At 36.2% G+C, this 23591-nt stretch overlaps 2 protein-coding genes across 4 annotated transcripts; both read right to left on the bottom strand.

The window, feature by feature from the left end:
* Positions 1-2912: 2912 nt before the first annotated feature.
* On the bottom strand, positions 2913-13280 carry LOC125073582. Of its 3 annotated transcripts, XM_047684456.1 has the most exons (19): positions 13140-13280; positions 9747-9881; positions 9556-9657; positions 9156-9242; positions 8428-8706; positions 7853-8183; positions 7599-7698; positions 7390-7513; positions 6938-7091; positions 6668-6783; positions 6346-6469; positions 5403-5710; positions 5140-5263; positions 4757-4862; positions 4431-4520; positions 3819-3916; positions 3489-3577; positions 3255-3410; positions 2914-3208 (listed from the first exon to the last, which is right to left on the bottom strand). In XM_047684456.1, exons 1-18 carry the CDS (start codon positions 13174-13176, stop codon positions 3256-3258), a joined length of 2559 nt encoding a protein of 852 aa, XP_047540412.1. In that variant the 5' UTR covers positions 13177-13280; the 3' UTR covers positions 2914-3208; position 3255. The 3 variants fall into 3 exon arrangements, with proteins under 3 accessions (XP_047540411.1, XP_047540413.1, XP_047540412.1); XM_047684455.1 differs by having other exon boundaries at positions 2913-3208; positions 3255-3577; XM_047684457.1 differs by lacking the exon at positions 9156-9242 and having other exon boundaries at positions 2913-3208; positions 3255-3577.
* A 9290-nt stretch (positions 13281-22570) lies between these two features.
* On the bottom strand, positions 22571-23364 carry LOC125073365 (SOSS complex subunit B homolog). Its single transcript, XM_047684167.1, has one exon. It carries the CDS (start codon positions 23184-23186, stop codon positions 22611-22613), a length of 576 nt encoding a protein of 191 aa, XP_047540123.1. The 5' UTR covers positions 23187-23364; the 3' UTR covers positions 22571-22610.
* Between the last annotated feature and the right edge of the window lie 227 nt (positions 23365-23591).

Below are 23591 nucleotides of genomic sequence, written 5' to 3'. Positions count from 1 at the left end.
GGAGCGGGCTACTGTCGGTTCTGGAGGAAAGGTGATGAATTGGCAGCTTTGGTCAGCAAAAGGGGTAACAATGTAGGGTTATAAAACTTTTGTATATCAACTTTCGTATATAATACACGAAAGCTCTCGAACGTACGTATCGTATCAATACTCGCAACTACGCGACTGTTCGCTCGTCGTGTCGTTTCGGATTATCTTCTATTACATAATTAATAAAAATTTTGGAATGAAAGGAGAATTGTATTTTTTAGTTAAACAATGTAATTAAATAATAAATGAAGTTTATAAAATATAAGCGTTTAAAATAACTGCGAACAGGACGAACCCACCCGCGCAATTACTACCCGCTCCTCGCTTACTCAAAGTGAAAAACCTTTATTCAATATGGAAGTGATTACACTTGGTTATTGATAGTCAAAAGTCTACCACCGGTTCGGCAATTAACACCTCGGACCCCAGAAGAACCGGTGAAAGAAACTCAGCGGGATATATATATATTTTTTATTTCATATTCACAAGTGTAGATTTCATGTTTTCGTGTACAATAATAATAAACATATCATTTTCGTTATTTGAAACAGCCTGGAAGCGATCATCTCATTCCCAAGGTGTGCAATCAAATGAAAAGTCAAAGTTAGTGTTGAAATCTCCTTTTACATACAAACGCTCTTTAACGATACTTTTAAATTATTTAATTGAATATTTTTTAACGTTTTCTGAGATCCTGTTGCAAAACATATGAGGCAATGAGCCTCAAAAAAGAGTTACTAACCCTGTGTAATCGGGTATTTGGAGTAACAAGTTTATTCTTGTTGATAGTATTAATAGAATGTACGTCTCAATTTCTGGAAAAAACAATTATGTTTTTGGGTACATACATAACATTTTCAAAAACAAATTGAGAAGCGACAGTCATTATTTTAATTTCTTTATATTCTCATCTTAACGAATCATCTGGGCCCAGGTTATAGATTGCACAAATAGCCCTCTTCTGCAATACAAAAATGGTATTAATATGAGCTGCATTACCCCAGAGTAGGATGCCATAAGACATTATACTGTGGAAATAACTAAAATACACTAGGCGAGTCGTATATTCATCTGTCAAAAGTCTAGTTTTTCCTCCTGTCACCAGCGGAGGCAATAGGCCGAGGTATTACACCGAATGAGTATTTATGATTATATATCCGAAATGTTCTACATTCAGAATACCTACACGGCGCGTCTGCTACGCTATAATGCTGGTCTTCTTTGAGAATGAGACAAATCCAATCCTTTTACTTATTCCAATAGCAGGAAAAGCAGAAACAACTTAACGATGTTGACCCTGAATTTATTGGTATGTTGTTTTTGGTCTAGTAGTATGCCACATCCGCTATATTATAATAAAACTGTAGTGTTATTATAAATAAATATAATAACTATAAGGTATTTCAGTTCTTGTTATAGAGCGAAGCCAATTACGTAATCGAAAACAATAACAAAATAAATTAAAAAATTCCAAAGTTTCTTTTTATGTTTGTAAATATATCTTGTGACATCACTCAAAGAAGTGTCATTCGTTGTCTCCTGACCGATAGAGATTAGCTAATGGCACAGATACACAAGCGTGTTCTCGACTAAAGTACCCGTATTCCTTTTCTTTCATAATGCTATAAAATCAAAATCAAAATATACTTTATTCAAGTAGGCTTTTAGACAAGCACTCTTGAAACGTCATTTAACAAACTGTATTTAGTGAAGCTACCACCGGTTCGGAATGTAGATTCTACCGAGAGGTGTCGGAGTCGGAAACTTGGCGTTCTAAGCTTATCCTTACTTCTTGTGCACATACAATGATTATCACTGATTTTATCAAAGTGATCAATGCTATGAATATACATAATATAATTGTGACGCAACAGTGAGTATTACTACTTTGGTAAAAACCACCCGAAGGGAATCTCTAGCTCCAAGATTATACATAGACCGGATTGCACTCTTTTGTAAAATAAAAACAGAGTCAATATCTGCAGCATTACCCCACAGTAATATGCCATATGACATAATACTGTGAAAATAACCAAAATATACTAGACGAACGGTGTCACTATCAGTTAGTTGTCTAACTTTTAAAACTAACCGAGTATGCTGCGAAGCTGAGTGTTTCTGTCAGCGACGATAAATGAGGACTCCACTGAAGTTTGGAATCCAATTATAATTTTGCTTTCTAACATTAGGTAGGGTAAAAACTACACATTTTATATGACATGTTATTTAATTAGGTATGGTATTCAAAAATATTTCAAATAAATTTGTGACTTCTAATTCAGAATTTGTGTATCTACTACCTGTGTTCAATTTGATTGGTATCTTTTCCTTATTAGGTTTTCCACAAACACTTCCAATAACATCCCATGTGGCCTTTATTCTATCATCGGAATTTAAGATTTTGTTCTTTATGTATAAATACTTAGCATAAATGCATATTGTTTTAAAAAAATTGGAATATCTATTGACGTATTCTACATAGAAAGGCTACGTTTTGATTCCACTGCTTTATTTCGTATAGGTCGTATAATTTATTTCTACTTTTATATATACCAATAGTGGCCCCGTCACTAAACTTTAATTTTGAATTATTATAAAATGATTTCATTTTAAATATTTTATTAAATACTATTAGTATTAATTCAAAAAATGAATTATAAAGTTCTTTTGGATCTTGTTAGATCTAAATTAGATCATTTACACGCCACAATATCTTTAAAACAATTTAATTATTAGGCCGTTATTGGCCTGTATATATATATATATATATATATATATATATATATTATTTCTGCATGAATAATTTTAATCAGTCAGTCAGGACTACAGATATAGATTAAATAAAAATGCGTGAAATATTTAAACTTTGTTTTTTTAATCGGTTAACAATAGTCACACAAATCAAAACATCCAATGACATCACAACAAATATAATAATCATAATAATTCCCTATATATACAGTATACGTATTATGTAATATTTATAGCTATTAACATATGAATGTAATCATGTATGTAAATAGTTTGTAAGCAGAATCAAACATTACAAGCGATATAAACATAAACACTCGTAGTTTAAGACTTAGGGCCGATCTCGATTTGCAACTAGCATAAACCCGTCAAACGTGTACATTTGCTTAGAAATTTCATTATTATGAAACTCAGGTCACACACACACACACACACACACACCCGACACGTTACACAACCGCCGAGACGCCGTCCCTAGTCCTGGTCGTCGTAGTCCGCGTCCGGCGCGCCGGCCCGAGCGCCGCGGGCGCGGGGCGCGTCCTCGTAGTCGTCGGTCTCGCGCGGGCGGACGCGGACGGAGCCCTGCGGGTCGCGCACGATGTCGTCGCCCTGGATGCGCGGGTACGAGGGCCGCGCGAGCACGCCGCACGTGTTGGCGCGCGCTTGGACGCGCACGTATCCGCGCTCGCCCCACGCCTCCGACCAGGAATTCTTCAGTATGAAGTGCGGCTCGCCCTTACGCTGGCCCCATCCTACCGCTAGCACCGCGTGGTTCAGCTTCTTGGGTGTCTTCGCGCTACATGTAACCACATGCAGACGTTAAATTTGCCACAACTTTATTTTTAAAACCATAGAGTAGTAATTGTAGTATTCATATATATTTTATTGTATAAGGTCGACCGCATTCTATGAACGTACTATGGGATTTCAATAAATTAGGACATGGTGTAACGACATAAGAGACGGGTACATTGATTCTTCACACGCTCGGCGTTACAATGAGGCACAATACAGTAATTATTAAATTGTATACTGACCATCTATCGTCGTACAAAACGCCTTTCTTGTAGAAGACAAAACTTTTAGCTTTAGCGTCGACGATGACGACTGACGGCGCGTGTTGTCGAATAGCAACCTGTCGATAAAACAGTTCAACTATAATACATGTTGACGACACTACTTTGAATCACACTATGAGCATAGACTGGTCGAAAAGCCATAAGCTATCAATTTATTAAAATTCCTTTAAAAATTTTTTGTGTACTTACTAAATTGTATTTAAAATAATTTCGAAGGTGTGTACAAATTTAAGCTCTATTGATTGTAGTAAGCAAAAACCAAACCCTAATTAGTGGACCGAGTCTCAGAAACTGGAGGACTCCCTCCATTGATATAATTTAGCTATTATTATAGATGTCATTCTAAGTTCATAAAAACAATAGAGCCGATATTGAACTGTTGACAGTAAGAACCACACTCTCATCATATATTCCACCGCCAAGCAACAATACTTAGGAGGGGCGCGCTGGTGGTGTAAGGAAGGGGTAATTTTTTACGGCGCCATAATCTATAGGACTATACAATAAAAATACCTTCACATTTACATCATTTAAAAATAAAAGTTTTGAAATACGTTTCCTGAAACACACCTTAAGAGCAGTCACGCTGTTGGCGGTGACGTTGACGTGAGCGCTGATGCGTGTGACGGGACGGACGCTCTTCTCCTGGCATGTGTCCACCTGCGATGCAGACAGTTATTATTTATTACACATTCAGTGGTTGTGGTAACAATTGCAGAAAATTAAGTAGACCAGTGACCAATCGAAGAACTTTTTAGTTCATTTAATTGTATCCGACTCATCCGATGGTTTACTTGCAATAAATTGTAATCGCTCATTAATTATGTCGATTTAATGTCATTCAAGAAACAAAAGTCTCGTTGTTGTTGTACCGTATCTACGAATGAAATGAATACCTTGTCCTTGTACTCTGGATATTCCTCAAGAGCCGGCAGTCCGCGGTTCTGAACGTAATCATAAGCGTGACTCGGCCACGTCCCTTTGCAGCCGTTCCCACCGAACCTTTAGTAACGAGGGAAAATATCATTCAATTATTAGTAAGGAAATTAATATACATACATTTTTAGCGGGCCTGATGCAAACATCGACTTACACTTGATTCTTGTTGATAGTTAGATTTTTATAACTACACCATTATTTTTAGATGACTTTTTCATATGAAGTTTCATTGGGCAAAATTGCACTGTGACGTAAACACGTTTGTAATGTGATTTTCACGTTAGACTTTTGATAGAATTATGCTCTGCTGGCATTGTTAATTTTAGTGAGGAATAGTTACGGATGAGCGCAGTCGACGAGACACTTCTCCGAGAGCGGCACGAGGCGGCGCGTGCGCACGAACAGCGCGCCCTCCACCGCGCCCGCCACCGCGAACGCCCAGCACGACGCGCACGAGCCTTGGTCTACGAATGAAATACGAACCGTAAGGATCTCAACTCTCACTACGTAAACGAACGATGTCATTATATTATATCAGTTTTATATTTAAAAAATCAAAGTAATTTTCGTCGTAGAAAATAATTGAAAGTAAATGTGACGTACATCTGACCGGCGAGACGGCTCCGCGCGGCCGCCAGTCGAACCTGTCGGGCAGGTTGGGCTCCTCCTTCTTCAAGGAGTCCCTCGTGTGCGGGAACGTCTCCGCGCGCGTGTTCTCGGGGGACAGCTGCAGTCCGCGCAGCTCCGCCAGCTCGTCGTCGAGGCGGTCCGCGAGGTAGTTGGGCGCCAACTCGAAGGTCGCTCCCTCCCGGTTGCCCGAGCGTATGAATCGGAGATGCTGCATCAGGAGATTTTTCCGAACCGCCTCTTCTGTATTATCTGCATATTGTCGGTTGTACTCCGTTTTAAACCTGTAATCAGTATTTCCAATTAATTAGACAATAAGTATTTATCGCTGAAAGTAATATTGCTTAAAACCAAACGATGTACCGAAACCTATGCCTACGTACGTTTTCATTTACATTATTTACGATATTTTATTGAAGTAATCGAGCATTTTTGAAAAGTTTACTTGATAATACATTTGATTTAATTAATTATTAGTAGACTAAAAAATACCGAAAAATGAGATTATCTTGTTCCAATCTTTTACTTGATGCATTAAGAACGGCTTGCACTAAACTGGCTGAGAAATAATCAATAGCACCTCGAACCAATAAAAAGGGGATTCATTTTATTTAGTCAAAGTCCCACTATAAACAAAATTAGTTAGGACCCATTTTTGTAAATTTCAGCGATGTAACTTTTTGTAATTAGTACCTTCATTGTCTGAGTAGATTTAATTCGATTCGAATTAAAGTTTAATCACTTCCAATATGAAATACCAACATTTATATTTGGATTTGTTCGCCAGCTGCCCAACCATTAGTGTAACCATGTACAAGTGCATTAGGTTCAAAAAGTTCTTAATCGATTGTTTTGGTTCCCCGACAAAATATAAATAACAAACTCTCTTTTTGTTTTTTTAATTCACTTATATTCTTACCGCTGTAAGGCCTCGTCGTATCGAAGATCGCGGTGAGGAAGTGTGAACTCAAGTAAAGGTTCGAGACGCGCCAAATGCTCTGCCGACGAAGCGTTCAGAGTCTGAACGAAATCACATAACTCGTCTGCAAAATAGAACAATATTATTTCATTAAGACGAGACACGACTAATGTAAATCATCCTTACACCACCGACCACGGGTTCTCGTCGAACTCTTCGAACCAAATAAATAAATTAGAAAATATAATATATTAGAATTAATATTATTTTTTTTGGTCCTTAGATTAATACGAACGAAAAATAGCTATTGAGTAAAACTTACCTATATTCGGCGTGAAAAAGACGCTGTCCGGGTCGAACTCGCGTGCATCCAGGTATAGATGTTGGTAACCGTCGCAGTCAACGCCCAACACCGAGCTGTCGATGTTCACGGTGTACCTGAAACACAATATCCACTCCTGATACGTATCCTTGCATTACGCGCGACCCCAAAAAACTGAACAAAAATATGTTATCGCGCCCCGTTACGGAACAAATAAGCTGATAGACGCCGCCGTTGACACAAATAAGATGGTAAATAAGGCGTGAGTACCGCAGCGGGCGCGCGGAGTCGTCCTGCGCGCGCAGCAGCAGCAGCTCGTGGCGCAGAGTGAGCGCCTCGCCGCGCGCGCCGCCGCGCTCGCCCGCGCGCGTCGTCTCCGTGAGGCGCCAGCGCTCCGCTCGGCCGGCCTCCGTCTGCTCGTAGCCTACGGTGTGTTTAAAATCTAATTAATCTTTGTTACATATCGAAACAACACTTCCTCGTTGAAACTCAAAGCATAAACTACCACCAGTTCCAGTAAACAACTGAGACTGTGATTTCTCTTAGCCGTATGTTGCTAAGTTGATCTTTCTTGGCGTAGTTTTTATGGTAATTAATAAATAGGAATTTAAGTATAATATAATGTAGATGTACGAATTAATGGACTTAGAATAAAAATCCAACCTAGTTCTGATTTGATGTCATAAAAGCAGCTACGATAGGCCAATGATCGAATTTCTTACCAGCAAAAGTAAACAGCTCTAAGTCAGGCAAGGCGGGAGGCGCGCGGTCGACCTGCGTGCTCTGCTGGGACACGGCCTTACCGCAGCGGCGCACCTGACCTTCGCCTGAACGATCGACGCGCATCTAAAAAGTAAGTCATAAATCACAATAAATGACTTGTTCGTTATAATTCATACGTCTTTAGTATATAATAGTATCGTATGAGTACTTCTAGACGCTGGACGCTTCCATCGGGCATTACGGTGCGGTAAGTGGAAGTAGACCCGCCATAGAAATTAACTCGCGCCGATCCGCTCTTGGCATCGTACCTACAAAACATTTAACGCATACACAACTTTTATAGACGTCAGTTTCAGCAGCGAAAACATAGTGTTCATCAACAAATACAAACAGACGTAAATCAAAAACAGATAGTTATGAAGTCTCTAATTAAGGCGCCGACGCAAACTACTTGTAACCTACCAAGACGTGTAAGTTTCGGTGAAATCAGCTCGCGGCACGGTGAGCTGGCCTTGCAGCACGAGCGAGCGGTTGAAGTGTGGGCGCGTTGGTTCTCGGCTCCGAACACCCGTTCCAAACGAAGTTGTGTAGTAATTCTGTTGTGTTTGAAAGGAATTCCTACTCGTAGAATTATTTGTCACGGAATGTGAAGGCGCCACCACTTGTACTTCATCGGTATTATCAGTTTGCGGCACACGCTCGCTACCATCGTACTCGGAGAAGAGAGCAGGCGGTGATCCAGGAGATTCCGGAGCTTGGGCACGAAACTTTTCAACTAAATCCTTAGAAGATGCTGAAAGAACAAATGTTAATACAGATGTTTAAAAAATGGTAATTGTAAACTGGTAAGTTGCACCGTGTATGGAATAGAGAAACAAAAGTTTCTCCAACGCAGGCAAGCCTTCAATAGCGCAATACAATAGACTCATTATCGTATCGTACTATCTATCCACTGTGGTGTGCTATCACAACCAATAAGTTCTGATCGTGACATTACGATAGCTAACAAACAAGCATTCATATATGTGTAAACAAACCTGTTTTTTCGAATGAAGGTTTGGCTGCCGTTTGATCGAGTTGATCGACACGAATGTAAGATGGGTATTGAGGCTTCTTGGATCGTGTTTTAGAAGGTTTTCTCGGAGGCGGCGATGTGGCATCGGCGGAACCGCTACATATCTTATCAGGTTTCTCAGACTGATGATCTCTATCGACTGGCCGTCTTATTGGAGGTCTAGAAGTCGGTCTCCGTGGTCTTTGAGTCGGTGATTCTTCGTAATAATTCTCGTTGTCTTGGGCCGGTCGGTCGTCATACTCTGTAACTGTATAACACAAGATACCGTCAGTGTACCTCGCTAATGATTGATTAGAGAAGAGTTAAACACGAACAAATATGGAAAGCAATTTATTGTTTATTAACGTCGTCGATATAAGAAGTATAACTTTGGTGCTGTTGATGTGTTAAAGTCATAAATGAAGTAAAATTGAAGATATTTGAAATGTTTAGATGTACTCATAGTTAATTAGGAAAAACTAAAGTAACTACTGTATAATAAATCAGTAAAATATTATAAAAAAGGAGCTTTCTACGACTGTAAGATTTTTCGTTAATCAAATACCCATAGCCTGTGAACCTCATATTGTTAGCACACAAGAAAAGATACCGCAAGGTTGTTAAATAGATTTTGATAATTATAGTCTAATTAGTAACTTACTTTATTACAAACAAACATACAGGTTACCAACTTTGGCTTTTAATAATGACCTTTGCGATGTGAAGTGCGGTGAGGCGCTCCGGCCGAGAACGGCAAGACCAGTAGTGGTAGAATGCGTCCACGTGATCTCGATCCGCCTTCCGACAACAATATATTTAGACTAATGCTGTGAAGTGAATTCACTTGACAACAATTTGGTATCGTCATTAATAAAGTTTTAGAGGAGGAACCCAGAGTACCTAAGTTTGAATGCTAAAATGTAAGTCCGGGTACCTGGATTTGGAAATGATTTTGGAACATATCATTTTACACTCGTAAAGAAAGGACATAAGCCGCCCTTTCTGGCGCCCCCAATGCCTTGCAGGACGTTAATGCAAATATCAATTTAATTAATGTTTGCTACTAATACTACTCTTTCATCGAGTCACGGTAATGCATAGAAATGTTTACCTATAGGTAGTTCAAGTGGAAGGTATAGAGGCCGGTCCGCTGCATGTCCATGTTTTCGTCGAGGTTTATCATCCTCATCGTCGTCTTCATCGCTGTCGTACGCTGAGAGTGATATCTTATTTGTTAAATCAAACTTTTTATAAAATAATTGGACGAGAAAGATTAATTTTATATTAAAATGAAATAATTACCGGTCAGAACTTGCACCCAACTTCGTCCGGGAGTTCGCTTTTCTCGTAATTCCACCTGATCTGCTGTATCTGCGAACTCTACTGGATTCAAATTCGTGCCTGAATTTAGTTCAGTAGGGCCGGCAATCGCTGCACCTGTGACATAATATTTCCAATCTAAAAGCTTATAATTATTGTTTTTAACTGGATTGTTCTATATAATAAATCCAGTTCGATCACAATAAATCAACAAAATATTAATACAGAAATATTTTTGTTGTTTAATACAGAAATATGTGCTGTTGATATCGTATACGTATATCATATATGTAGGCAAATTGTACATGCTTATGTAGGCATGTTATCAGTATTCCTACTAGTCTAACTCCACTCACCGTTTTCCTGTATTTTGTGAGGGAAACAAAATAGCTAGACAATATGAAATATCTATATAAGATTTTAAATTAACATGGTTATTTTTATTACTATAAGTATTTAAAACGAAAATATCGAGCTCCAGCAAATAAAAATGAAACACATGGTAAATATCCCGTTATAAATACTTATAGTAATGTAATATCTAGTTTTATACGATGATGTAATTATATATTATTAAACAATTTTCAACGAATAACGTCATCTTTACATAGTATTAAACAAAGTCGCTTTCTCTGTCCCTTTGTATGCTTAAATCTTTAAAACTACGCAACGGATTTTGATGCGGTTTTTATAGATAGAGAGTGATTCGAGAGGAAGGTTTTTGTATTTAATACATAGACAATATAGTTAAGTAACACTGATAATTTTAAAAGTTTCTAATGTGATGTCGTAAATTTATACATTTTTTGCGCTTACATTGTAAACGCTGACTGAACCCTACTAGATAGATGAAAATAATGTACTACAAAATTGTACACCTCAAAAATGTCTACAAAAAAGTCACAATAAACATTTTTATCGTTTCCTTTTTACGAGAAATAATGGCTTATTTTCGAAGCGATTTTAAGCAATATAGCATTAATCCTTATCCAATTAAGTACCTTAAATAAATGGTGCATTCAATATAGATCAATACGGCCCTTTACAGCATGTAATTCAAATGAATAATAATAATAATATTTTCGAAGATATTACAGTTTTAAAACGCAGGAACATAGCGGTTTGTATTTCCTAATGAGTGAAAGTATTTAATTGTTTCTTGATATTTAAGGCCTAAAGAGCAAAATAGATGTTAAAATTTCGTATTCAGGTTAGACTGGAAGTCTGTCATTTTGAAGTTAGAAGGTCGAAATTTTATTTTTGGGCTACCGATTAAAAATGAGTTGATTCGCATTTAAGCGTTTCTGGATATTCTACCCTATGGACTGAAATACACACCAACGTGGTATACAAAGAGGTACCTTAACGTAACATTTTAAGTTAATTTGTAAATATATTCATATTCTACGCGGGCAAAGCCGCGGGTAACCGCTAGTACTGTATATTTTAATGGTACATATAAATTTGCGTATTAGTTTCCGCAATCCCGCTAAGCCGTGATAATAAAATCAATTTACTATCAATATTTAACAGTAAAATTAATATAAAATTCCTATCTAAAATATATCAACATAATTATGAATGATTTAATAAACTACAAACGCTTTGTAAGTGTAAGTCGGGATATCTCCTGAATGAATTTCTCATTACACGTATTAACTATGTTGTTCAGAAGTCGAAAATTTAAATCAAACCCTTATTATGACCAGAAACTTTAAACAGCGCAGTAATATATTAGAATATATTACTGCGATGTCATCAGCGTCCTTGGAATCTCCTTCAAGGGTAGGCTACTATTTACGTGGAACGCAACATCCGTCACAGCGCGACGCTCTTGACCTTCCTTCGATGAGGCTCGACCACTTACCTCAAGAGCCCGTTCTGATAACCGCTAAGAATTTAATGCCCGAGGTTGTGATGTCTATAGCTTAATATGTTTGTTATTTATAATTAGAACGTTATTTTTTCGTAAATATCGTTTCAGCCTTGTGTCATAAATTATGGTATTAAGGTTAAAGTACACTTCAATTCAATTTCAATCAATCATTTTCATGCGCTACATTAAGGACTGCTTTTTTTAGAATTTAATACGCTAGGAGCAAACGAGTAAGAAAGGAAAAATATGATATCAGCCCGACTGCGTCGTTCGAGACACGTTGTATGCGCTGTATGCGTCACGGAAACATGCTGCAAACATACTTGCCACCCTTCCTCGCAATTGATTTGTGCGCTAACCATATTTATTTTTCAAAAATCCAATCGTTTAAGCTAAATATATCAATTATGATGAACTTTTGTTTAGTGGCTTGCACAAAGCCCATTTCGGTAGGTACCATTCACTCATCCGATACCGCCAGTGTCACTGCTAGCACAGAGGGTCACCATCTTAATTCCCAGTATTGCCTCATATTGGGCTTAATGGCTGTCTTATGTGGCCCTGTATGTTTCTTGTGAACAATTAAAAAAAATGTATATTCAAATAAATCAATGTCTGACGTTAAGGCATTTTAAACAATTAACAATTTAAATGTGTGCCATAAATGTTATTAGTTTTTAGATTTCAAAAGCTCTCAACCTTGTTCTGAGGTAGTACTTCGTTACGGCAAGAGGCAATTCGTTTCTGAAATCGGTTTTCTTATCATCACACTTATATTTATTAACAAAACTATGTTCGTACCTACGGGATTAATCTACGAGTTACTCATCGCATGTAGTTTTTAGTTTTTAGATTGCGACCGTGTGTGATTACTTTGTCTACGCTTTATGAGATAACCATATTTCAAAATCCAATCTGCCTATCGTCTGACCCGTGGCATTTGTATCAATAAATACTTACTCATCTCCGTTTATTAGCAATTTACCCGCTAGAGAACATATTATGTATTATGAGTCAATTAGGCGCACAATGCTCGACACCACTACAGTCATTCTTTTCAGAATGACTTACAATATAATAATTTGAAGTAAGTAATTATAATATTCATTTACAGAGTTTATGTAAAAGTTTATATAAAGACAAACGGCACCCGGGCCAGCCTAGCAGAGTTGAATAGAGTAAGTTTGATAATGCAAACAATACAAAGGATAATTAAATGATATATCGACAATGACTACAAGCCAAGCCTTCGAGCATGAACACTCGGGCTTCGAACTCTCATCTTAGCAGAAGTAAGTCTTGTTTAAATATTCCATCGGCTTAAAGTAAATTAGATGAGTTCATCATGATTCCAGGTACACGTGTGTATTTGTATTTACACGTAAAAAATATATTTCTCTATTAACCGATGTATGTTTTATTGATATGACCATGATGAATTAATAATACGCGTGGTCCGTCGTAGAGATTGAGACACGACAACAAAAGCTCCCACTCACCGAGGCAGGCGAGCGCCACCACCGCGCTGACCCACATGGTACCACACACGCACTAGTCTCACGGCACCGAACCAAGTCACTTCACACTGGCAGAGCTAGACCTCGCGACCGTCGCTACTCGCGGGCCAGAGTAATGTAACACGGGTGGTAGCCGAGCGTCTTCACGAGACCCCACCAAATATTAGCTGCCTTACCTTTAACCTTTCAACTCTTGTCGAACATTTGAAGTTACACGAAAAATACTCATGTCGTAATAGGTATAAAAATGTGCGTTAGTCTGGTATTACACACAATCTTTGAACCATTGGAGACGTGAACACATGAAGATATTCTACCGTAAATGAGAACAATGATTGTTATACATAATGTTTCATAAACAACGAATTAAAAATATTTCCATAAGTATATCTCAGCACTAACGTTGATTTCAGTGAGAAAAACCCCACAAAACCAACTCAACATCTACATTTCTATACCTTCCATATAATAATGTATAGTAATATTCTTTAAGTTAAAGTAGATAAATGATGCATTTAGTCAATAAATAGATTTTGGTTGTAAAGCGAAATTGGTTATATTCATTGGTTGGTCGGACACGCACGTCCGTAGCAGCACATAATATAAAAGTTCATGTAGTTGGTCGTAACTTTTGAATGAAATGTAAATTTCGGTTTACGATTTATGACGTATTAAAAAAAACTACTTACTAGATCTCGTTCAAACCAATTTTGGGTGGAAGTTTGCATGGTAATGTACATCATATTTTTTTTAGTTAAACTTTCTCTTATTTTAGAAGTTACACATTTTACCACTTTGGAAGTGTCTCTCGCGCAAACTTTTAGTTTAGAAAAAAATGATACAAGAAACCTCAATATCATTTTTGAAGACCTATGCATAGACACGTATGGGTTTGATGAAAAAAAAATTATTGAGTTTCATATCTAAGTATGGGGAACCCCCAAAATTTATTGTTTTTTTTTTAATTTTTGTGTGAAAATCATAATGTGGTTCACAGAATATAACTTACCTTAGTTTCAACAGTATAGTTCTTATAGTTTCGGAAAAAAGTGGCTGTGACATACGAACGGACAGACAGACAGACAGACATGACGAATCTTAAGCGTACCTAGTTATGGGCTAAAGTTTCTAGATTAGAACAAATTTTTGTCAATCATTTTTCAAATACTTAAAAGCTCGAATGTAGGCTTAAGTTTTTTTTATATCTTTTACACTTTTCAAGTGAATTCAAAGAGTAAACATTAACACTGATTCTATTTCATGGAATCATTCACAATTATAATTAAGCAATATTACCGCTTGGCCTAAGACGTTATCCAACCATCCAACCATCCAGTCCACATTATACACTCATATTTAGTACTATTCGTGTATCTTCCTACAAGAAAATAAACACAACAAAACTTAGTGGTCACCATACACTGACATTACACTAGCAATACCCGGCGCTACAAAGCATTGTGTTCAACAGTAGAATAAATAATTATTGCGTGTCAATGACCCAAACAGGATCGAGAATCGAAAAAAATCGAAATAATTAAATATAAAAGGCCGTTTTTGCTAACCTGACCCTAAAAAGTCCTCATCAAAACGTAACTGACCTCATCCTCAGTCAAAAGCTTTGAAGCTATTTCATAACACAAACGGTTATCGAATCGTTAACGAAAAGGAATCGACTTAATGACTTCACGAGAACATTCTTTACGCGTGGAAATTCAAAAAAACACGAATTGTCGTAACTTGTCAATTAGTTGTCAAGTAGATGACCTTTAATTTGATAAGTTATAGGAACGCGTATCACGATATTAATATTTGAAAGGGGAAAGTTTATTCATTGGGTTAAAGTACAGCTTTCTCACTCTTCCAAATTACTAAAACGAAAAATACAAATATTTCTAAATTATTGATCTTGCAAAATTGTGTTAAAAAACGGTTTCAATGCAGATAACATCAAAATATTATAATAATTACTCTTTTCGGATTCTATAAACACGACATTACGAAACTAGTTTGAAGAACTCGTTATTGGTTCATTTAATTCATTCAAGCGGAGGAAAATCAATCTTCGGAAACTTGTTTCGTGTTGGCCTCAACATATTGGTACTCAACGAGAACACTGCTTTGATTAAGGTACCACAATTTTCGTCACATCACTCTCTAACGAGGTACACCGACATCTGTTGCTATCAAGAAACAAGCTTAAGGCTTCAGAGTGTCTATTATAAGGACTGCCAACATGTTCGACTCAAATGCGAGATCAAAGCAGGCTACCAACGTAAATAATTTCTTCTACTTCTTAAGTGTCAAGGAACTCCCAATCACGGATCTAAGATGTTATGTGTGATCTTTGGTAATAACAGCTACAAAACCCTTGCAGCATACCATTACAAAAAACTTGTATTTAGTGGTACAATAAATGATGAATAGGTGGTACACACCTGACAGACCTACACAAAGCATATTCCCTAGAATATATGTGCTAGAAACAGGGTCGCGAAGTGCTAACTATGTTATAAAGAACTGAGTAGAGACATGCTTTGGTATATCAACAACATTTGCCCAATTAGAGGCAAACACAAAGAACTCTTTCATCCATCGCTTAGTTTTTGTGTGAAAAAAAGACAAACAAAAAATATTATTCGCATTTACAACATTAGTAGAGATAACAATCAACCAACGGTAGTCAACTAAACGCATTCCGATGATAACGAGCTAGGAAGTAATGCGACATCATCAATAGTAATTACGTTTTAAAAAACCCTCAACTAAAACGTTGACAACTCGATTACAATCTATTACAACTTACATTTACATAACATTTCTCTCATTATTCTCCGAAGTCCAAACCTATGCAGCGATTACAGACTAGAGACTCGAGTTGGATGCCGCCCTCGTTGCGACACTTCAGTGCTCGTGACAGAGAAGCTGCGCCGACACACCTACTGGGAGACAATCAGGTGCCGAAAGACAACGCTCATTAATTATTTCAGGTTAAAGAACTTTATTAGTCATAAAGAACTTTACAGTTCACTTTACAATGAGCAATACATATAACTTATAAATAAAGTTTGTTTTAGTGGTAGAATCTGTGGCAGTATCCACATTGTATCCACATAATTTAATTACAACATTATATATCTCAATGCCTATTTATTAGTTTTTGTAAACAATTACGCGCCCGAACGCATTTCATGGTATGGCGGTAGACTAGTGACCTGCTCGAAAGTCGTAACGACACCATTAAGTGTAAGTGTGTTACACAATCTGATTGATGGTGGAGGAACGAACGCAGTAAAAAAACATTCACTTATATACACAGATGGTGTTATTTCGCGCCGTTGACTAAATGCCAAAGGCGCTTTAGTGCTCCATATTTTAGCGGTATGGATTTCAGTTATCAATCAATCGTTGTCGACTTCTGGCGACAACGATTGAGAACGACAGAGTGGCGTCCGGAGATAATGGTTTATCCACGTATCTAAGTATATACAAGCGAATGAAACTTATAACAATGAGGCAGGTGCCTTTTCGTGACACTGTTTAATTGTCAAGGAGAAGGAGCCGGAAGTGAGCGGTGACCGGAGCATCCCAGAAATCTTCAACAGATTGCTAATTAGTATCACCAGATTGTTGTGAATTGATTTTCCTTTAAGCAATATTTCTATATTGTAATTTCGCAGTTAAGCTAAGAATTCTGAGATTTACCATGGTTATCTTTCGATCTGCACGTTGATTCTTAGTCTCGGGAACAACATTTACGCGTTACGCTTAAGTTCAATTTAGCAAGAAAATATACGTCAATATATATAAATAAAAGCCATTATTTCTCGTAAAAAGTAAAGCATAAAAAATGGTCATTGTGGCTTATTCCTGAGAGATATACGACGTTTTTAATTTGTACAATACTGTAGTAATATTATTTATCTCGTAGGGTACAGCCAACGTTTGCAATGTCATCTAAAAAAATGTGATTTTATACGACATCACATTAGGAACCTCTCAAATTATCCGTGTCTCTCTCCTATATAATGAATGTATAAACATATCAACTTCCTCTTGAATCACTCTATCTATTTAAATTTCAACTTTAGGGGCAGACAGACAGCGAGAAGCGACTTTGTTTTATATATGAGTATGTATTGATTTAGTTGGAAAATAAAAATATTAGTAACTTTAAGGCTACTAGGGCTTATATTACAATTTGATTTTCAGAGTCCCATTACTTTATATTTTATCGACGTTTGAATTCACCGTGGGAGACGCGATGGCGATATGTTTTATTTGATTACCTTGAGTATCCAATAAAAGATATGATCAAAATTGATAAACTTAAAACAGCAACGTGACCTCGGCCTTTGTAGTGTTTTTCACAATCAAGACCATCTTCACCGCGCCCGCGGCGTCAAAGCGAAGTCAAGATATTTTGTCGAGTTTGTGGTTTATGACATCAATCATAACTAGAAAAGTATTTAATATAACCACAAGTATCAACAACTATTAATTTGTAAATTATGATATAATATGACCAAAAGCACCCTGAGTGAACCGAATGGGTTATGCGATATTAATCTGTTACAATCGGTTATAAAGCGTCAGCGCAGTCACGTGATCTAGTCATTATTGTTATGTTTAGGCCATAACTTATAATTCTTTAATAAACAACCTTCTTAAATGTGGGCTCGAAGCAAGCTTAATACTTAATTATAATGAACCATTTAGTTTTCCCGTTTCAACCTTTAATTCTTTATTTTGTTTTTTTTTTTATCAACCGGCTCATCTCGACTGTAATTTTTCCATCTAATTTTCTCATCTGAATTTATATATCTAAATATATAAAATAGTAAAACTGTTGGCCCAGTGGTTAGAACATATCGAATTTAACCGAGACCAAATTCGAGCAAGCACCACGGCAGTCCGCGAAATCGGTTAATTTTGACCAGCAATGGGCCTCTTTTACTTCATTTTTACATTATTTTGTGACTTTATCATAAATAAACTAATGACAAACCTGTACAATTCGTGATATGTCGATTGCATACACGACGCGCAACTATCAACTAGTTCCGTGAATTCTAAGTAGGAAATATCAACATATAAATAAAAGGTTTAATTTTCTGATACAAACTTAACAAAAAGACTCATATGCGAAGCGCGACTATGCGGTCGCGGGGCTTAATTGAGACAAGGTCACTCGTGTATCGACGTTTTCGTTGTTGATTGACGTTTAAATGACGCTAATTATTTTATTACAATACTAGCGATATAAAGATTAAATGTTGATGGCAAAAACATCCTCAAGCGTTTCGTTTTTACATTAAAAATAAACTAGTTTTAGAATTAAGCAGATTCCCTCTAAGATAATAACAGCAGCGTTTACCTATACCCTCAGGACACTATTGGGGCGTAGGCGTGGGACTCGGTACCACTGTATGAAGCGGTCGCCGACAAGCTGAAATACACTGCTATGCTAATAGGTTTGTTTTACTTTATAAAAGGTCCACACTATGTGCTCCAAGCCCATACAAGACAAAGTTAAGATACCTTTTAGTATAATATTCTAGTTTTTATGGCCAGGAGTTTTATTTTTGTAGCCAGGAGTTCATAATATGAGAGACTATATGTACCTATCAGTTTTATTTTGAAAAAAGCAAAGTATATCTATTAAAATGAATAAAAATGAATTAGAAGGCAAACACAATGATCAAATACTATTATTATTAAGTAAGTATACACTCCTACTTAAATGACCAACTTGCATACAAAGTACGAGCTGATCCTAGTTAGCTAGTTGCAGAATTCCTTTTTTTGAGCACGAAAAAGGATTTTTTTAAACGTAAGCAAGTTAAATAGGAGATTATAGTATGTACGGGAATTCGTCATTTTTGATGTTTTATGACATATATAGGTACGTACGTAAGAGGGTAAAAATAGAGACAATTTTTGTAAAGATGTTGTTATTTATCTCATTAAAACGTGGCAGGCATTTGAAGCAATCATAGTAAATAAATAGGTATATTATTATTCCGAAAATTTTGTATTTTGAATCCCCAAAAGCCCCCTGCCTGCGGTCGTATTCGTATCGTGGGCATAGCGTCTACTTTATATATACATGGTAGCCAATAAACTGTGCAAAGCTAACACATTCAATAAAACAAGTTTATAACAAATACATAATAAACCGACCACATACCACAAACATCCATGTCATTATATTCTTAATCTAGCAAAGCTTTTTTTAATCGCTTAAGATCACGCACGCTGTACAGAAGTATATAATTAGCTAAAAATAAAAACACGTTTTTATTAGATATTTTCTTAATATAAGCACAAATGCATTTTATTAATTATCACCTCGAGGTCGTATGGAGTGCAGAAGTCGCCAACTTTGTCACGATTGTAATTAACTGCTACGACTCGACACGAATTCCAATTCCCAAAGCATTTGTTTTATTGTATAAACACATAACGATCCCAGTATTAAATATATACTATACTAAATAGTAGTACTAGGTACTACTACTAACCCAACTACTAAGGTATCGGGTTAATTATGAACATGGTTAGGCTTTTTCGAATGGAATTATTTATTTAATACTTTATTGCACACACAATGAAAGGACATACAAATAAAGAGAACAATTACAACAAAGACAAGAAAATAAGAGGATATGGATTTAATATAAATAATATAGTTATAGTAGATTAATTACAATCTTAATTCTAAATAATTACTTTAATCGAGTACCTCGTTTTATAGCACAGGGGTGAGGGGAACCTATGCAGTGTTTAGATGCACTCGAAATAGGCAGGACGGTGTAAGTAGACTGAACCACTAAGGGAAATAGGTTTATGTGGGTTTTTTTGCCCCGCGATGGTCCTCCTGGTCGTGGATCAGTGGCTAAGACGTCGTAAAGTATATGTCGTGTCGGAAATAATTTAGCTCTAACTGAACCTTAAAAATATTTTCTTTGTACATCATTAATTACATACATAAAAGTTAACAACCATCGAAAATCTTGAGGTGTATCTATTGAAATCTAATAAACTAGAATTAGGTTAATTCGCTACGAATTACGATAAACGAAACCGACGTTAACGGTGTGTCAAAATAGTGGTCATTCAGGCAATAAACAAACTGTTGCGAAACCGTTCAGGGTCAATGTTATAATATTAAAATTTATGCATCACAAACAATATTATAATAATTTTAACCTATCCGCTTTAAAATCATCTTTTGTATTAAAATAAATATTTATAATACATAATATACCTATTTCATTTGTTAGAGCAATTTTTGTAGAATCCTTTCGTTTCGAGTTTCTACAGAATAAATCTACAAACTAGGTACCTACTGAAATAAAACTAGTTTTTTAACGGATTTAATCGCGTATATTAATTATTTTATTTTAACATCCCGACGTTTCGAGCACTTTGCAGTGTTCGTGGTCACGGGCAGACTCTACCTACCTACTCTTAGTTTTCTAGATAGTTTTTTGTGCTAGTTTTCTAGACCCTTCCCCTGGGCGGATGTAAGCTAAATCATCCTAATGCCACCACCACGACGCAAGATGCCGAGAATGCTCACGCCGCGTGTGCTGCTTCTGCACAACTCGCCCGTCCACAAGAGCCGCATTGCGTTGGCTGCCCTGCATAAGGTGTGCTTCGATAATTTGAATCACCCCCCTACAGTCCAGACCTGGCCCCAAGTGATTATTACCTATTTCCAAAAATGAATAAAGAGCTTCGGGCTAAGAAATTTAAAAATAGAAATAAATAAATAAAATTAGAAATTTACCACCGATGATGAAGTCAAGGATGCATTTTCGGCGTATTTTGAAGCAATTTTTTTATGGTGGTATAAATAAATAAGGTGAAAGATCTGAAAAATGTATCCGTCTTGCAGGTGAATATGTATATTGAATAGGAAATATACTTAATTTGTTTTGTTTATTTCTCCCCTATATGCCCCATTCCGCAAACATAAAAACGCTCCGTCGTAAGTAGTCATCAGTACATAACACAGGTACATAATCATCTTGTATATTAGAAAAGATAAGAATTTTTCTACGTCTGTACTGGTTTTGGCGCTAAAATCCGGCCGAATACTTTTGCCTAATATTCGGTCAGGGGGCTCGCCGAATATTTGGTATTCGGTATACTGCCGAATATACGATTCGTTGCCTAGAATAAAACCATATTACATGTATAAAACTGTACATTTATTTACCACAAGTAGAATTAAAGTAAATGTTGACGAAGAACTAAACCAAACTTAAAACATATTAGTATGCATGCACACTTAAAGTAACATCGTAAAAATAAAAGGATGTGTATTAAAAAAAATCCGAGGTCATTCGTCATTTTGTTGAACTTATCTTCATGTATTATTAGTGATAAATCCGATATACTTAAGTTAGTTGTTTATTATAACCTACTCACGGTAGGTTTATCAAGAACTAAAACTTTTATGATATGAAAACTAGACACAAATTAGAATTTGAAATTATTGTGATTACAAATCTAAATATAAGAAAAAAGTGGGTATGTGTAAAATATAACAAAATTATTGAAAAGATTTATTTACAAAATTATTCACATGATATTTGTTTCCTTATACAATATACAAAAAGAAAGCAGACAATGCTCTCGTTGTGTCCATACTTTAATAAAAAGCATATTAAAAAAAATTAGCCTTATAACATTTTGGTCGCTGACATTCTTTCATTTGTAACAAAAATTGGATACCAACCATACAAAATGATAAATAATAGATTTTTGTATTCTCTTCCAAAGTAACACCTACGTATATTATGCATATTATTTATTCTAACCATCAGTCCATTTACTGAGTGAGCTAGTCAAGCTTTTTTATTAAGAACTGCGCACCCCGTGGAGATCGAGAAAATGAAAGATGTTGGGTAAATGCAAGATACTATTGTTTGTAAGGTGGGTTTGTTTGGAGGAGGTTACACCGCAAATAAACTCACTATATATCAGCACATTAATTTGTTCTTATCGTAATCAAATTCACTCAACAATTGAAAACTTAAGGAATGCCTAAATTAAAAAAAATTAAAAACATCATTAAGATTAGTGTTCTCGATTCAACCACATTCGTTTAATATATAGGAAATAATTTCAATTGTAATCATACAAGGATACCTATTTAATTAATTCTTTGTCAAGTTTTTATTTATCTCAATTTGTACAAATACAAATAATGAGCAGTATTAGAAGCATAACCTTAAATAAATTCTTACTTAAAATTCATATTTGATATTTAGTTGCATATTATTTTGATGGCAGTTTAATAAATTGGCGAGAAGACCAATTTTAATTATAACTCATAACAATTTTAAAGCTGACCGTGACATTTAATTTAGAATAGATTAAGAAATAGTGACATTTATTTGTAATTATTTTATTTCATGAATTCATCTTATCACTAATAAGTTATCTTCTATTGTTACCGCGCTGATGGCCTCTCCCTCGGACGTATGTTTTATGTTGGTTATTATGTTTATTATTATGTTCTTGGTTGTTTTGAGAGAAGCGTTCATTTTTTGGTGGCAACTGCTGTGTGCCAGGTGCCGCAGGCTGTGAGGTTTGAACTAAGTTGCGAGCTGGAACGTGTGCACCATTGGTTCGATCAGGAGGCGGTGCGGCGACGACTGGCGGGGGAGCAGGCTGCGGCTCGCTCATGTTAACTTGCTCATTAAACAGCATGCAAAACTCTCCCACCTTCTGGATATCCCCGGATTTACCAGAGTATAGGGTGAGCGCAGATCGCCAGAGCGAAGCATAGCCACGCGTGAGGCGTACGATGTCACCCGGCTGCAGCAGCGCTCCGGGCTCGTCCCATACCGAGAGATTGACAGACGCTGAAGCGTCAGCAACGCGCAACGTGCGCACCTCGCGTGCCTCCTTCGTCAGCGTCGGCGGTCCCACCTCTAATACTATGAAGATAGCATTGATGTTCTTCATACCGGGTTTTAAATCTTTAATTTGAACATATTCTGTGCTACTCATTCTGTTAAAGTCAAATTGCTGGCAACAGTAAAATAATTTAAGCTTATTCTTCTATTCTATGCATGAATATTAAGATGTGAATATTTTTAGACTAGGAAATACTTATAAAACAAGCAAAAAAATATAAAAAATAGTTATAATTTAATTCATGTTTGACGATTGTAACACAATTTTGATATATGTCAGATATTGAATATCAGCTGTTATTAAGGCTGCCCGCAAACAAAATAATTTGTTACTAAAGCAGAATCTTTAATAAAGGGTAAATTACTTAACTAAGGTAAATTAGCTCACATTCTAGTCTTAAAAATCCAAGAAAACATAAGAAAATACCTAATCTATTAATCATTAGTTTTTTTTATTATTATCTTTATTATCTAAACAAATATATAAGAAAATTATGTT

Source organism: Vanessa atalanta, chromosome 24, assembly GCF_905147765.1.
Source record: "Vanessa atalanta chromosome 24, ilVanAtal1.2, whole genome shotgun sequence".
NCBI classification, from domain to species: Eukaryota; Metazoa; Arthropoda; class Insecta; order Lepidoptera; family Nymphalidae; genus Vanessa; species Vanessa atalanta.
This window is presented reverse-complemented; position numbering and strand designations above follow the sequence as displayed.